The 14,776-nt window shown below is 44.9% G+C and overlaps 2 protein-coding genes across 4 annotated transcripts; one reads left to right on the top strand and one right to left on the bottom strand.

Annotated features, from left to right (window-relative positions):
- acot9.1 (acyl-CoA thioesterase 9, tandem duplicate 1) lies at nucleotides 1-10,916 on the bottom strand. 2 transcript variants are annotated; one of them, XM_060044631.1, is made up of 16 exons: nucleotides 10,742-10,902; nucleotides 10,060-10,154; nucleotides 9,282-9,311; nucleotides 8,443-8,488; nucleotides 5,809-5,979; nucleotides 5,016-5,053; nucleotides 4,505-4,588; nucleotides 4,141-4,244; nucleotides 3,958-4,031; nucleotides 3,616-3,683; nucleotides 3,400-3,511; nucleotides 2,653-2,743; nucleotides 2,250-2,335; nucleotides 1,527-1,614; nucleotides 1,114-1,264; nucleotides 1-794 (listed from the first exon to the last, which is right to left on the bottom strand). In XM_060044631.1, exons 1-16 carry the CDS (start codon nucleotides 10,753-10,755, stop codon nucleotides 739-741), a joined length of 1,308 nt encoding a protein of 435 aa, XP_059900614.1. In that variant the 5' UTR covers nucleotides 10,756-10,902; the 3' UTR covers nucleotides 1-738. The 2 variants fall into 2 exon arrangements, with proteins under 2 accessions (XP_059900614.1, XP_059900615.1); XM_060044632.1 differs by lacking the exon at nucleotides 9,282-9,311 and having other exon boundaries at nucleotides 10,742-10,916.
- A 996-nt stretch (nucleotides 10,917-11,912) lies between these two features.
- LOC132452179 (diamine acetyltransferase 1-like) lies at nucleotides 11,913-14,555 on the top strand. 2 transcript variants are annotated; one of them, XM_060044633.1, is made up of 6 exons: nucleotides 11,913-12,177; nucleotides 12,662-12,711; nucleotides 12,814-12,896; nucleotides 13,227-13,409; nucleotides 13,519-13,559; nucleotides 13,741-14,555. In XM_060044633.1, exons 1-6 carry the CDS (start codon nucleotides 12,118-12,120, stop codon nucleotides 13,915-13,917), a joined length of 594 nt encoding a protein of 197 aa, XP_059900616.1. In that variant the 5' UTR covers nucleotides 11,913-12,117; the 3' UTR covers nucleotides 13,918-14,555. The 2 variants fall into 2 exon arrangements, with proteins under 2 accessions (XP_059900616.1, XP_059900617.1); XM_060044634.1 differs by having other exon boundaries at nucleotides 11,916-12,177; nucleotides 13,308-13,409.
- Nucleotides 14,556-14,776: the final 221 nt, after the last annotated feature.

Below are 14,776 nucleotides of genomic sequence, written 5' to 3'. Positions count from 1 at the left end.
TTATAAAGTCATGATAAATTCTTTATTGCAGGTCGAATGCATTGAAGCAAATATAGATTGAACCTTTCCTGCCCTTACCCCCAAAAAGAAAACATTTGAAAAACAAAAGAGAATTCAATATAGGTAGTTGAAATACACACATGTGCGTGCTGTGTGAGCGGCCCAACTGTATTGTTGACAAATGACGGTAACTGTAAAGCAATGTAAACTGTGTTTTGGCACATCAACCACTAGCCCATCGTTTCTAGCCGACCTGGCTTTGGTGTAGCTGGATAGGAGTCATTGTGTGCCCACCAGACCTCAGATTGCCCGATAGCGCAGGCTACGGCAAAATGAAACAGGCTGAGGCCAAATGGAAGGTAGGAGACAATGAATCATCCCAAATGGTAGATGCCTCTGGTATGTCTCTCCACCCTGGCTAAGAAAAAACATACACTGTAAATCAACTGCTACGGCCAGTATGCGCAAGAAAAGCACGGACGGTGAACTTTACAAGGGGCCCTTGTACATGGGTGGCATTTATAAAATAAAAAAAACACACACACACACCGACACACACACGCTTTTTGCTTCGGAACATTTTCTTAATAACACAAGTACACACACAAACACACAAGCATTTTGATTTATATGTATGTATATATATATATATATAAAGTGTTTTGAGCGGTATGAAGTGCATTGGCATAAAGGTTGAGTCGTAGAAGAGGTGAAGTCCATCTTCCTATGGAGTCCATCTCAGATCCCTGCTGCCTGGCTGAAGTGCCTCTTACCGTCCAGGTACAGCATGGATTCTACGGCAGAGAGAGCAACACTATTCATACATCTGACGCTTCCTCCAGCTGGGACACAGATGGAATACAGCCATAAAGACATAGGATTGTCCACTACACACACTGGTGTCACACTGCTTTCAACTGGAATAGGACTTTTCACTGTTATTTTGTCCAGCCACTAATGAAGGACATTGCATTTCAAATCTTGATGAAGAAAGAACCCACAGCCAAGGCTGGTGGATTAATCTTGCGGCAGCCTAAAACCTAACGTAACAGAACCCTACAGTAGAAGACGACAACTGAATGCCTGATTTAACACATGACATGTATGGCTCACCTCCGTAGCTCTGGGGAACGATCATGGGGACGTCGTTGTCCGACACGAAGGTGAAGTGGAACACGTTGGTGGTGTTGTGCTGCCCCGTCAGAGGGTCCAGCACCTCCGTGTGTACTCTGACCTGGATGAAGTTCCCCTCCGTGTAGCACACCTGTAGGGGAAGGCAGACAGAGGAACGGGTTGGCTGTGGAAACCTGTTGGATGAACAAGCACTATGCCGTACGGTCACACAACCTCAAGAGCTTCAACGACAAGGCAAGAACGTTACCGCTTGCACGGTTGAACCAGAAATCCCTAAACAGGAATATGAGTTTATAATAACATAAGGTACATAAATGATGCCTTCATATGATAAAGTAATATAACATAATGTTAGAAAGGTTATGAGGGTTTGTGAACACCCACATACACACCTGTGATGAGAGGAGGAGCAAGGAGCCAATCTCTACTGGTTTCTGGAACAAGATGTCGTCAACGGCGACCAGATTAGGCCGGCAGCCTCTGCAAAACATCACGGGGGAGCCAATTAGGAAGGTGTGAGCGATGGGTTAAGTGAGATGATGCAAGATGATTGTCTCTCTGATCAGGATAATCTGAGAGGGGGAGTAGAGAGGTGACAGGGATGGCTTTGGGGATAGTTAGAGAAAGAAAATAAAAAGCGAAAGAAACAGCGAGATTATCTACATCGAGTATACAGTATATTGTTGTGGTGCAGCACGTGAGTTGCTGCACAGAATATGGGAAACCGAGGCTAGGCTGGTTGTACAAGTTCAGACACTGAGCTAGCTCTTCTGGCCCATCTCTTGTGTGGATGCTGTGTGTTCTTTGGAATAAGCATCCAAACATCCTGCAAGGGCAGGTTAGTAAGTGGGGCAGCAGGATTCATCACGGCTTAAGGCGCTGTTGCGGGACAGCTTGGATTTTCTTAAAGATTATCCAAAGAAGGGAAACGATTTACACTCGTCTGCTAACTTTAACTTCCCAGTCGCGATGCACTATTCAGTAGGTTTACTAAGATGGATGGCTTTTTCAAGGCCATTGAAAGAAATGTGCTAGTGGGGTATTTCTTAAGAATGATCCTACTACGAAAGGCCCGACCATAGTCGACCTGTGGGTCTCCTCCTCTCCCTGCTCACCCGTAGGAGCAGGCGTTGGCCCAGCCCAGCTCGTAGGCCTTCCTCATCAGGAAGCCACCGAAGATCCTGTTGAAGATGTTCCTCTCCTGTAGAGCAAGCACACACGCACAGACTGAACGATGCATCGCCAGATCACAGGACAACACAGAAAGGTCACTCACCACCGTGTAGATGCTGAAGACATTAAAAAGACATGTTGTTGAAATTAGTTGAGAGATAAGGTGCGCTAGTCTCGGCAGGTGAATGCAAATATTTGTTCCCTACTAGTTTATGCATTTCTACTCTTTGCATTGTCTTTTGACCGTGTGTTTAAGGACTTTTGGGAATAAGATGCATTGCGGGCTATTTGAACTAGCGTTACTTTCCTCCCGACTCGCTCTTTTGACCCATGACCTGCTCTCACCTGAGGATGGCAGATCTCCAGGCCCTTCACCTTGGCGTCCTCCATCCACACAGACTTAGGTGGCAGGACCCTGCTGCGAAAACTCACCGTCCTGTCGGGGATGACATGCACACACACACACGTAAGCACAAACACACTCACGCACGCACACAGACACACTGAGGAGGCAGGACGCCGCTGTGGAAACTAACCGCCCCGCTGTGGCCACGCACATGGGACAGACACTGCTCACACACACTGCCACTGTGTGTATGTGTGTCAAATGCAAGATGCTGTGGTAAAGGTGTGGTGACTAAAAGTAGACTTCCGTTATGCCGAGTGCATCAAAGAGACACTAAAGCGAAAGTTAAAAGAATTGTTCTAATGTGCTTATTGTGACTTGATCACCTAACCATCTCCGACTCGAACGACCAAAAATAAATACAACAACATTTACGTCTAGTCCCCTGGCAGTCTAGCCGTCCCTACGTGGGAGAGGATCACACCTAGTCCGAAGCCACAGCCACTTGGGTTTGGTGTTCGCCTAAACAAGACATTTGCTTCGACTTGCCACTTGGGGGCTTGTGACAGCAGCAGAAACAGCAGAGGAAGTGAGAGGAGAAGGTGTGCCTGTGCCCATCTGTGCGGGGGTGGTGTTTGTGGTGCGAGTGTGGGGGTGGACGATGTGGCACTGGTAGAGATGTTAACAGTGTGTGTGTGTGTGTGTGTGTGTGTGTGTGTGTGTGTGTGTGTGTGTGTCCTTCGTACTGGGGGTCCAGGGTGCTGAGGAATTGGCTGTGGACGACCTTCCTCTCCTCCGCGGTCGGCGCCACCTTCAGCAGGGACGCGGTGCTGAGCTCCACGCGGCGGGTCTTGTTGACTAGACACACACACACACACAACAAATTGGATGCTTTCCCCAATGCCCACTGAAGCTGGACATGGTTGGTGACGTGGTTTGTCTTGATCTTGTCGTTGCCTCACCCTCTCCCTGCTGGAACAGCCGCTCCTCCTCTGCTCCCTCAGGCTTCAAGGGGTTCACATACGCTGCCCTGGAAGGAAGGAGGGAAGGAAGTGAGGGAGGGAAGGAGGGAAGGAAGGAGGGAAGGAAGTGAGCGAGGGAGGGAGGGAGGAAGGACGTGTGGGAACGAAGTGAGTGAGGGATGGAGGGAAGGAAAGCAAGGATGGGAGAGATAAAAAGAGGAAGGAAAAAAGAAAACAAACAAACAAACAAATAAAATAAAATGCTATGGCCTTCCCAGGTTGTTAATCAGAACATCTATCAATGGACCACGGTCCTCCCCTGGCCGTCCCAGCCCCAGGTACCTCTTGTTTTCTGGGTCTCTGGCCACCATGACGAACGTGGCCTCCAGGACGGGGCTGTAGGTTCCCTCGTGTAACTGGTGAAGCAGACACACACATCATCAGCACATTATAAGTCTCCTAGAGGAACAGGTGTGAACGACCGAGGCAGGGCTGGGGGCTTTATGTGTGAGCGGGAAACCCAACCTGAGACATGTACATCTTGGCCTCGATGGACGTCTTCCCCACCCATGTCACGTGACCAGTGAACTTGATGTCGCGGTCGGGGTAGATAGTGTGCTGTCTCATGTCTGTGTGGATGAAAACACCCAAGATGTTGTAACAGGAAGTGCTTTCCTTACTGACATATTGCATAACACTGTGGTGTAACGAAGGGTTCGGCATTAAAGTATGTTGTAAAATAGATGGTAAAGATGGGTATAAAGCTACGAGAAATCTGCTTAGAAAACCGTTCATTTGAGTTGTGGTGGGACAGTCATAGTAAGGAAATAACTTTATCTTTCATAGAGCAATGAATGCCAAACATCTTAATGTCCTGTTGTGGTCATACCTATCTTGTCCACTAGGGCGGTGACAATGGACAGCGGAGACCTGGGCAGCGCAGGATTGTGGGTGTGAGAGTAAGAGATGAGCACTAAAGATGGAATGCAAAGACAACGTTGTTAGAAGATGAAGCATACGGCAAATTGCTTTAGAACTTTTGCTAAAAAGAGGTATCCTAACAAGTAGTAAATACCTGTAGCAATCTAACTGAACCTACACAGTTACATTCACAACATTACTCGACTGAGTGATACTCCAGCCTATGTTAGAGATAATAATAAATCAGCCACAGTGGTTAAAGTTTAACTAAAGATAAATATAATATTGTGATCAATTTTAGTTTTTAGTTATTTTACAAATGCATAATATATGTGTTTTGTTGAACATTTGGTGCCAGATATATCCTTAAAAACACCAAAAAAAGCGCCTCTGAAAAGAGTACTTGATTACTCTCTGAGAATTGGGCCATGTATTTGATCATGTATTGTGGTGTTTCGTGCATCCCTAATCAGTTCTACCTGCTAAACTATCCAGATCCTCCAGAATCCTGCCAAACCTGAAACACAACAAAAATAATGGACATGACATGAATGTGTAAGGGACAAACGTATACTGCATGACCATCGTCTCAAACTGTTTTTGCACAGTAACCGGTAGCAGAACACTGGGAACGTCATACATTCAGCAATATTAATTTGGTAAGAAAAGGATCCGATGTAAAATGCTGCACGGCCGAGATGACAGCTTGAAATCAACGCTATTGCGACAATGTGTCCGTTGTCGGGACTGACGGCCCCGTTCAGGGAAGGAGGACTGCTGTCCCTGTGACACCATCAGGGTCCAAGCCGCTCTAAAAGTAGTCCCACTAATCAGACTTTGGATTAACCATACAGTCTGGTGGCAGGCGGGCTATAATCTGGGTGGACAGGGCGTTTCCCCTTTTCTTTCGCTTCAAATTCGGTAAGACCAATCAGCACGGATCTGTGAGCGTGTGATTGGCTCAAACAGCCCAAGTAAATCGTAAATAGTGTCTGTAAACGTATCAGAATCAACACTGGCCAGACTGGCCCCTGTAGAAACACTATTATTACAAAACCCTTCTGAACGCTCGCACAACTTTGATCTCTTTGGTAGAATGTCACGTGACAGGAAACCAGGCATCATACAACGCTTTTCTCTTTCAGTTTACAACCCCTCTCTTTCCCCCTGAGATGGTTTTGCTCATACATACACACTAGGACAGTGAGGGATTTGGCTCCTAAAGAAGGAGTCCGGTGGGATCAGGGGGCGGCGGTGCGGCGGTGGGGGTACCTGACGGTGTTGTGGTGGGTGAGGTACTTCTCCCTGATGTGGGGCTGGGAGCCCAGGGGCAGGTGGACCTCGTGGGAGCTGTCCTTCATGGAGCGCGGGGGCAAGTCGCCCTGGGAGCGGGCCAGCATGGAGGACAGGGACAGGCGCTCCTCCAGGGCTTGCTTGTGGTCCCTGGGGGCCGGCAGAGGCACAAACAAAGGGGCCGTTGGAGCTTTGGGAACACACTCGATGAATAAGCTCCACTTTACAACCAAACGCATGTACTGGTAGTTTGTCTTGTTCCTAGCCAATGAACAGACTAAAGTTAATAAACACGTGGTAGTGTAGCTGGGATGGACGTCCGTCTCCCAGCCTAACGGGTCTGGGTTCAACCAATAGAACGTAGAAAGGGTGGATGTTGGGTGGGGGAAGTCCCCCGTTGGCTGACGCACAACAGTTGTGAAGCCCAAAGGTGTGTCGGCCTGAGACGTGTTGAGACATGGTGAGCCAGCCGCTCCATTGTTTCCCTTATTGGGGGGGGGGAGGCACCAAGGCTTTGGAGAGGGGAGGAGCCATGGGTCCAACCTCGTGACGTGTTGCCGCTGGGGGGGCACGCTTCAAAATTGTAATGATTTCAACATCGACCCGGAGCGCCGCATGACTGTGCTCCGACTTGTGAGTTAAGTAGGGGTGTGACGAGATCTCGTGCCACGAGATCTCGCGAGATTAAACTCGACGATATTACCCGTCGCGTTAAAAATCTGTCTCTCGAGATTTCTGAGCTGTCCAAACTTCTATTTGTGGCCTGTAGGGGCAGTAATGCACCTTTGATACGTCTAGCCTGCCAGAACCTTACGAAGGAGAAGGAAAAGAAGAAGAGGAGGAGAAGGAGGGGAAGCAGGGGAAGCAGCCATAGGCAGCCAGAATGACGTCGGAAAATACCCGTATTACCGTCGAAGATGCCCCCGCCACTTTTAAATGATTTGTTTGGCAGCATTTTGGGTACCCGGCGGAAATTATGAATGGCAGTAGAGTGACTGATAAGACACGGACAATACCAAGTTGTCAGTGACATACTTGGTCAGACTCTGTTTGCACTATTTGCACTCTGTATTGATGGAGTAGAACTTTGATTTGGTTTTGCACATAATATTGTTTGCACTTGAAAAAAAAGAGAATTATTTAATTTAATTTATTTTACTTCAACTTTTATAAATTTTAGTTTTAGTTTCAATTTCATGAAGAGTTATAATAAAACATTTCAAAATGCATGTGCAACTCGGTTAAATAAAAGTCTGTTGCTCCAGTCATATATTTTGTCATTGTAGTTTTTTTTAAATCTCGTCTCGTCTCGATCTCGTGAACCGAATATCGTGTCTCGTCTCGTCTCGTGAGCTGAGTGCATCGTCACACCCCGAGAGTTAAGTCATCTTTTAAACTTGCCATGCCCGAGAACGCAAGGCGCCTCGAGTGATTGCTTCCCCTTGCGGGCGCCGCCACTGCTTGAAAACAGCACTGGAAGCGGGAATTAAATTGCAACACAACAGAGACTATGGCCAAAACTCATATAAGATCCTTATAGTGGTAATCTCTTTGTCAGATCTACAAAGATTTTAAATGAATGTCAGTTAAGTCACTATCCATCGCCGAGCGAGGTAACACAATGGTAATCTGGCCTATGGGTAGGGCTGGGCGATAACTCGATTACGATTATTAATCGCGATAAATCTCACGTCGATTACGACGATAAGCATTAGACATAAATGCTCGATATGAAAAAAAAAAAGTACTTTTTTTTATTTTTATAAAAAAAATAAAATAAACATTTCTGATATGGATTTATCTGACAGCCAATGCGGCAGAAATAAACAAAATAGTCAGATCGCAGTTTTGCGGTTAATGCCTAAGTACACGCCCATTCCCTGTTGCATGTTTGAGCTTCCGTTACACACACACACACACACACACACACACACACACACACACACACACACTATCAACAACAATGAAAATAAGAGAAAAAAAAAAATATATATATATATATATTCTTTTTTTTTTTTTTTTTATATTATATATCGTGATTAATTTCGATATGATCGATATCGAAAAAATTATCGTGATAATATTTTTTGCAATATCGCCCAGCCCTACCTATGGGCCACTGATGAAAGCCCTAACCTTTGCAGTATTATTATGTTATGAACCGGTGGCAACACGCATTCAAATAGGCGCACACTTACTGACGTGTTTCCCATCGGCCAGTATTGTTTGTTCAGTGGTGTAGGCTCTTTTCACAGCCAAGGCGAAGGAAACCGAAAGCTTCCAGATTACCACTTTAAGAACTCTTTAAATGAAATGAAACTGTCAAACGGGACCCCTCAAAATGTATAATATGGCACCTGAGATTCTAACCAAATAAAAAACATGTATTTGCATTGTATTACGAGCAGGAAATCACAAGTTGTCCATTGACCTAGAATGGTGACGGTCTATTAGCATCCAACCACCGAGAGCCCCCTACAGGCCATTAGATGAATGTAATAAACGACTAACTACTTAAGTAAGTAGTTATAGATGAACTGCATAGTACTAGTATTAATTTAGCAAACTATTCTATCCGGAGAGACTCCGAGCACTGGACTCCCCAGCCATTACCTCCAGTTGGTGGATGCTCCTACAATCTCTCTCAACCGGTCGCGTACTGCAAGAAGAAAAAGGAAAAAAGGAACCTGACATTAATTTTGAACCTTCAAAGTTTGAGATAACGATATGCGCGTAGAAAAAATGTTATTCTGCCTCACACAGGAAACGTCTAACCACAAGGTTCCTTCATATGTATTGAAATATTCTGTCTTTCATAACCAAAGGTCTACGTTGGGAGTCATACTTTGACGATTTGAATTATGAAGAAGGAGGAGGAGGAGGAGTTTGTAGGAGTCTGGAATCAGAGAGAGAGCAGCCATTGCAGGACAGCCACAAGAAACTTTAGGACTGCAGCGATAACGATCATCTTCATCGTCGATTAATCTAGTTAAACACTACAGTATCTATTATTAAGGATAGAATTGAATAAGCAATGTCATCTTTTAGTGGTCTGACACAAAGAAAAGCAACCAAATATTTATGAGCAGCAGATATCCAAGGTATGTTCCCCTGATAGGTGACTAAAGCGATGAATCGATAATGAAAATGATAATAATTTCAGCACTTGTTCAGATCTGTAGATCTGAAAGGGAAAATGCCTTTAATCCAGGGGATGCAAAAACACTGATAAATGCAGGAAAGAGGATGTTAAGAAGGGCTATAGACCTCTATAATCTGTGGAAGAGCAGGTTGCCTCAGTGCCCCAGCTCCCACTCGACCAAGCACAGAGGGCTTTTAATGTGGAAAGCTAACAATGTGATAAATAGGAAATGGAAATGGTAATTAAATGAATTATACTGAAAAGGGCAGGCAATTAAAGAGAAAATGAATCATAAATGATCATGGTTTACCATTGGATACATGTATTGCGTTTGGATTTCCTGTTGAAAAATAAAAAATGGGCAGGTGAGATATTGTACAGGATAATTATAAATATAGTTTTAACCCTGGTCAGATTGTTGAACATTTAAAGTTGAATTATGCTTAGACTTGATAATCAACTGTGGTAGGAAAAAACAACACACATCTTCACATATAACCACTTTCATTTGGCCGGAACAGATTGAACAGATACTATTTATAGTAGAACAGAATAAAATTACCGCAATGCATTCATTTTCCATAAATGCATATTTTGTTTATTGTAACCTCACCCAATATATAGCTCTGTATGAACATACGTCACTGTGGAGCCTCACTTAGTCAAGATGGCTTAGTCAGATGGCTAGGGACCAAACTACAGTGGTATTTCTCATCAATGACCAATAGGTTAATGGAAAGTACCCACTGTTCTCATGCAAATGCACTGATATTTTGTTGATATGCTGTGAAACAAATATTTAAATCAACTACTTGGGTCGCTGGTTTTAACCACTCTTATCACACCAAACCACTTTAAGCACTCCCAACGTGGCTGCACCCTGGTTCGACCAACATGCGACACACAAACAAGGAGTCGTTTTAAATGTATTCAAAGGAAAATCAACAAAGTATCAGTGTTGAATGGTTTTGAATTAATCATATCCTGACTGTCAACAGGTAAAGACAATCTCAAAAAATCTCCAACTGATCAACTGTTTAGTGTGATTCATGACCACACCGTCCGGGAGGATGAAGATAAGGTCTCACCTTGTATCATGTCCAGCGGGGTGCCTGTCGAAGACACGCCCTCTGCTGAGAACGCCCTCGAGGTCAAGCGGGCGCTCGACCGCAGCAACAACAATCTGCGAGCAGGATGGAGCGTGACAGCATTGCATCAGTGGATAGTAAAGGTAGCCTGATCCTAATAGCAAAGGTATCCTAATCCTAACAGTACAGGTATCCTAAAGTAACCTGCTCTCTATCTCAATCACGATGACAATAAGGGGGCGTGGCACACATAGCATGGATTCAACTGACAGATTTATGATGATGGCACTGCCGGCTAGTTTGCGATACGCTGATTGTGAGACTCTTTGTGAGGTTTGTACTGAGAAAGCAGTGCCACGGAGTCATGCAGGTCTGTCACGCCCAAATAAACACAATCCCCAGCGATGCGGGGCCCCACCCATGTATGTGGTTATGTTTGGCCAATACAACCAGTTGGAAGCCTAATTATGAAGTACTCAGAAAAGAGCCCAAACTGGCCAGTGATGAAACACACCAGTCTCACGACTTCAGAATGTTAGCGTCAGAGCGTAGAAGGAGACATTCTGGCTACTCATTTACAGCTGTCACGTTATAGCTGCTAACTAGCAAGTTTAGCCTCAAACCAATACCCTACCAGTAACGGGTGTAATAACTAAAATGTTACTGCATTCATCAGACTTACCTTTGTAAGTACATCGTCTTTATATGTTTTGAGCGACCCAAGCCTAGGTGCAAGATAAAAGACCAAACCGGACTAGAAGAAGCTAAAGTTACCGAGCAGTGCTAGCCAACGGTCAGCAGTAGTGTACTTCCGCCCTCCCTCGTGGCCCCGCCCACCGGAGAAGCAGTCCGCGTCACGTCTATTGGCTCCGCCCACCAGAGAAGCGCTCCACTTCACGCCTGAGCCCAAAACATGACCTTACCAACATGACCTCGCAAACATGGAGCGCTGAAGTGTTCAATGCGGCTGATTGACAGCCATCAAGAATCTAACAATAGATTTGTTTTCTAGTGCCATGTGAACCAAAAACATTTCCCCGCGATAAAGTTGGTTGATGTGTTATTAAAATCACTTTTCTCGGTAACTATTGCACATTTTTCTGCCTACGAATGGGAATGTACACGCAGATGAGCGTTATCAATATGCAGCAAACAGTATGAATGAATGGTCTACGTGAACATAACCATTTAACCATTTACTATGTATTTATGTGTTATGAATCCAATGCATGGAGTATTGAATAGATACATAAGGAATCTGGATTGAGGGATCAAATAAACAAAAACACACTTGGGTTCCACAGTTAATCATCAAATAAGTTTGATTCGTTGCACTGCTAATGATGTAAACAAGACATATTTGTTGTTGCTATTGTAATACTTTTGCACGAAAAATTTATTTGGGGTATTGTGTTTATTGCTGCTTTTTGATCAGGTGAATTTTTTATCATTAATAATGCCACTCATCCCATACAATGAAAAAAAAGTGTTGGTACCTGATTCGTAATTGTAAAAAAGTGTTGGAGCCTGATTTGAATCAGGCACCAACTCGCCACACTTTTTAAACAGAAAATTCCTATTCAATGTTCTGCACTATGCTTGATTTTGTTTTGAACAGTTAATAATCGGTCACACAACACTGGGAACGTCGTACATTCAGCAATATCATGTAAGAAAAGGATCGATGTAAAAATGATGCTCGACCGAGATGTGGGACGTAACAGTGAGAAGGAAAATAAACAAACAAACGTGATGACGCACGTTAGTGCCCGGTTTCGATTGGTCGGAAACCCGAGAGCTCGAGCCACCTCAGCTGACCCCGCCTACCCCGGCGGAGGCGTCTATAAAGAGGACGTAAACAAAGAGCGGCCACCACACAGCTGACTGAGACCCACCAGGGACACATTGCTGCATGCACTTCTCCCCGACAAACGCGTCAGGATCCCCGGCTGCTAGTGGAGGGTAAGGCCCCTCGAAGCGAATGAAGAAATATCTTTTGCTTCACTTCTTCAGAGGACTTCTCAGAAAAGGTAAAAAGAGTAAAAGAAGAAAACGGACATGTTTAAACTACGGAAGGCTGAACCCCGGGATGTGCCTGACATATTACGACTCATAAAGGTATGTACCGGTTAGAAGCCTGTTAATTAACTTTGCTCAAATGTCTATATCGTTGAAAACAAGGATTCGTACTCGTGGGAAATTGAAGTCCATTTGTGTGTAGGATTAATTGGTATTTAAGTTGTGCTGAAGAGGCAGTGGGCTTTATCCACTGATGGGGTCGTCGGGTCTAGCGACCCCTAGACGAGGCAGACAGGTAGTGGCAGGGACAGATCTCCAATTTCAGATCCAAGGGAATTGGAGGTTTTTAACGAATTCCAAAGGCAGTCGAAAGCCCACTGGAGGAGCAAAAGGAAGTCGGGTCGTGGCGGAAACTCCTCTTACACCAAGTCACTAATTTCCTTGACGCCGATTCTGGTCAGTCTGGGGTGAATCGGCTCTTTGTTTAGGCTGTGTGGCCATGGAAAAGGTCATGGACAACGCTCCAAGATCAGCTTTTGTTTATAAACAACGGACCCAACTCATCAAAATTCCTCTCTTGCAGGAACTGGCTAAATATGAAGAGATGGAAGACCGAGTGTTGCTGACCGAGAAGGTGAGCGTCAACAAGGCTTTGATCTTTAATCTACTTTGTACAAGGATCTTATTATAGAACTTGGCCCAGGATTTACAAAGGCTTGTTCCTCCCTGTGTTCCAGACCTTCTGGAGGATGGATTTGGTGAACACCCGTTTTACCAGTGCATTCTGGCCGAATGGCAGGAAGAACAAAGCAACGAAGGTATAACCCTGTTACTGTAGTTTTGCAACTAGTCAGTGATCAAAAATGTGAAAGGGCTAAAAGACAAATGTCGCATAACACTCACCAGTTGGTATATGGGCCGTTTGCCTCACATTTGCATGTAAGGCCAGGCAAGTTCATTCATATAGAACCATTCAAACACAAGGCTATTCATAGTGCTTCGCAAAGAAGTCACGTTACTAACATCGAAAGACAATCATTAAAAGAGAATAAAAGGAAAAGGTTACAAGAAATGGCCAAAAACAATGTAAGATACTTAACATGTTAAATTAAAACCGGGGCAAAATAAATGTTTTCTTGCATCCACAGCTCAACAAGCCATGTTTAGAGAGGGTCCTCGTGGAAGACCCTTGTCTCACATGATTTCCCGTTTACTTTTCGCCTCCTCAGAACCAAAGGTGATCGGGTTCGCCATGTACTACTTCACCTATGACCCCTGGACCGGCAAGCTCCTCTACCTCGAAGACTTCTTTGTTGTCGAGGAGTTCAGAGGTAAGCAGGGCAGGCCCTATCATAACATTCACCCTCACTTAGACCCTACAGCCGTTCAGTTGCGTTTGTAAAATGTTTGACTATATATTTTTGTACTTGTTTCCTTAAGGAAAAGGCATCGGTTCTGAGATCTTGAAGCTCCTAAGTCATGTGAGTATGGTGCGATTGTTTCAAAGAACTATACAACATCAGAAATAGCCAGATCAGAGACTACCCACAGATTAGTCCCTGTTTATACCTTACAATTGCAGTGGAAAAGTACCCCCAAATGCAATGCATTCACTCTGGCTTCCTATCGCTAACCCCTCGTTCTTTCTGCCTCCACCCTCAGTTGGCGATGAAGACGCGCTGCGGCAGCATGCACTTCATCGTTGCCGAGGACAACCGCTCATCCATCGAGTTCTACAAGCGCCGCGGCGCTGAAGACCTGTCCAAGGAGGAGGGCTGGCGTCTGTTCCGCTTCGATAAGGACAGCATCCTCAAGATGGCGGCACCCGCGGAAGAGTGAGCTGGCCCTCCCCCCCCACCGCACTCCAGTACACAACGAGAAGAGGAGGAAGATGGGGAGGAGGAGGAGGAGGAAGGGGTCATCATGGCAGGAGTCATACCAGAGACATGGACGTAGAGCTGGGTCCCTGTGTCGTTTTCTAAACTAGTTTGGTCGTATGCGTCACGTATTGACACATGTTTACAGGATACAATTCTCAGGAAGCATGGGTGACTTGCAGAAGCTATGCATGATTGACGGGCCGTGAGCTAGCTCCAGCGGGCGTGGTGGTCATGGTAACTAGTTCAAGGGGGGTTTGGGGGCCCAGACTCTCTAGTGCACATGACTCTGTTGGAAGACTCAAGCCGGCCTTCCTCTCCGTTCGCACGGAGGTCAAAATACTTAAACGGTAGTGTAGCCTCAAAAGGGCATTAATTATCCCTAAAATATATATATATTTAGATGTAGTGAGCTCTGCTTACCTCAGATGTACCACTTAATTTAGCGTTAACCATATACTTTCCTTTTTATATATTCCATGTATACCTTTTTTTGTTAACCCGTCATGATGGACAGATTTTATTACTTATTCTTCATTGTTGGAGCACATTAGTTTGTTATGTGTAGTTTGCCAATAAAGTTTATTCTGATAAGCCACAGATGTTGTGTTCGTAAGCTCTCATTCTCTGCTGTCGCTTTATGTATGTTTTTCATGTTAATTGATGTCGGGAGCCAATGAAAGCCAGTCTGTTTAATCTTATGCCTTGCCAGTCTGCATTGTTAACTGGACAACAAGTAATTGCTGGCATCTGACACTATGGTGATTGTATAGTAATATAATTGTGCAATATTGGGAATTGCAATGTGAACCTCTATGGAG

Source organism: Gadus macrocephalus, chromosome 23 (genome assembly GCF_031168955.1).
Source record: "Gadus macrocephalus chromosome 23, ASM3116895v1".
Classification (NCBI taxonomy): domain Eukaryota; kingdom Metazoa; phylum Chordata; class Actinopteri; order Gadiformes; family Gadidae; genus Gadus; species Gadus macrocephalus.
The sequence above is the reverse complement of the archived record's forward strand: the minus strand, read 5'-3'. Positions and strand labels throughout refer to the sequence as shown.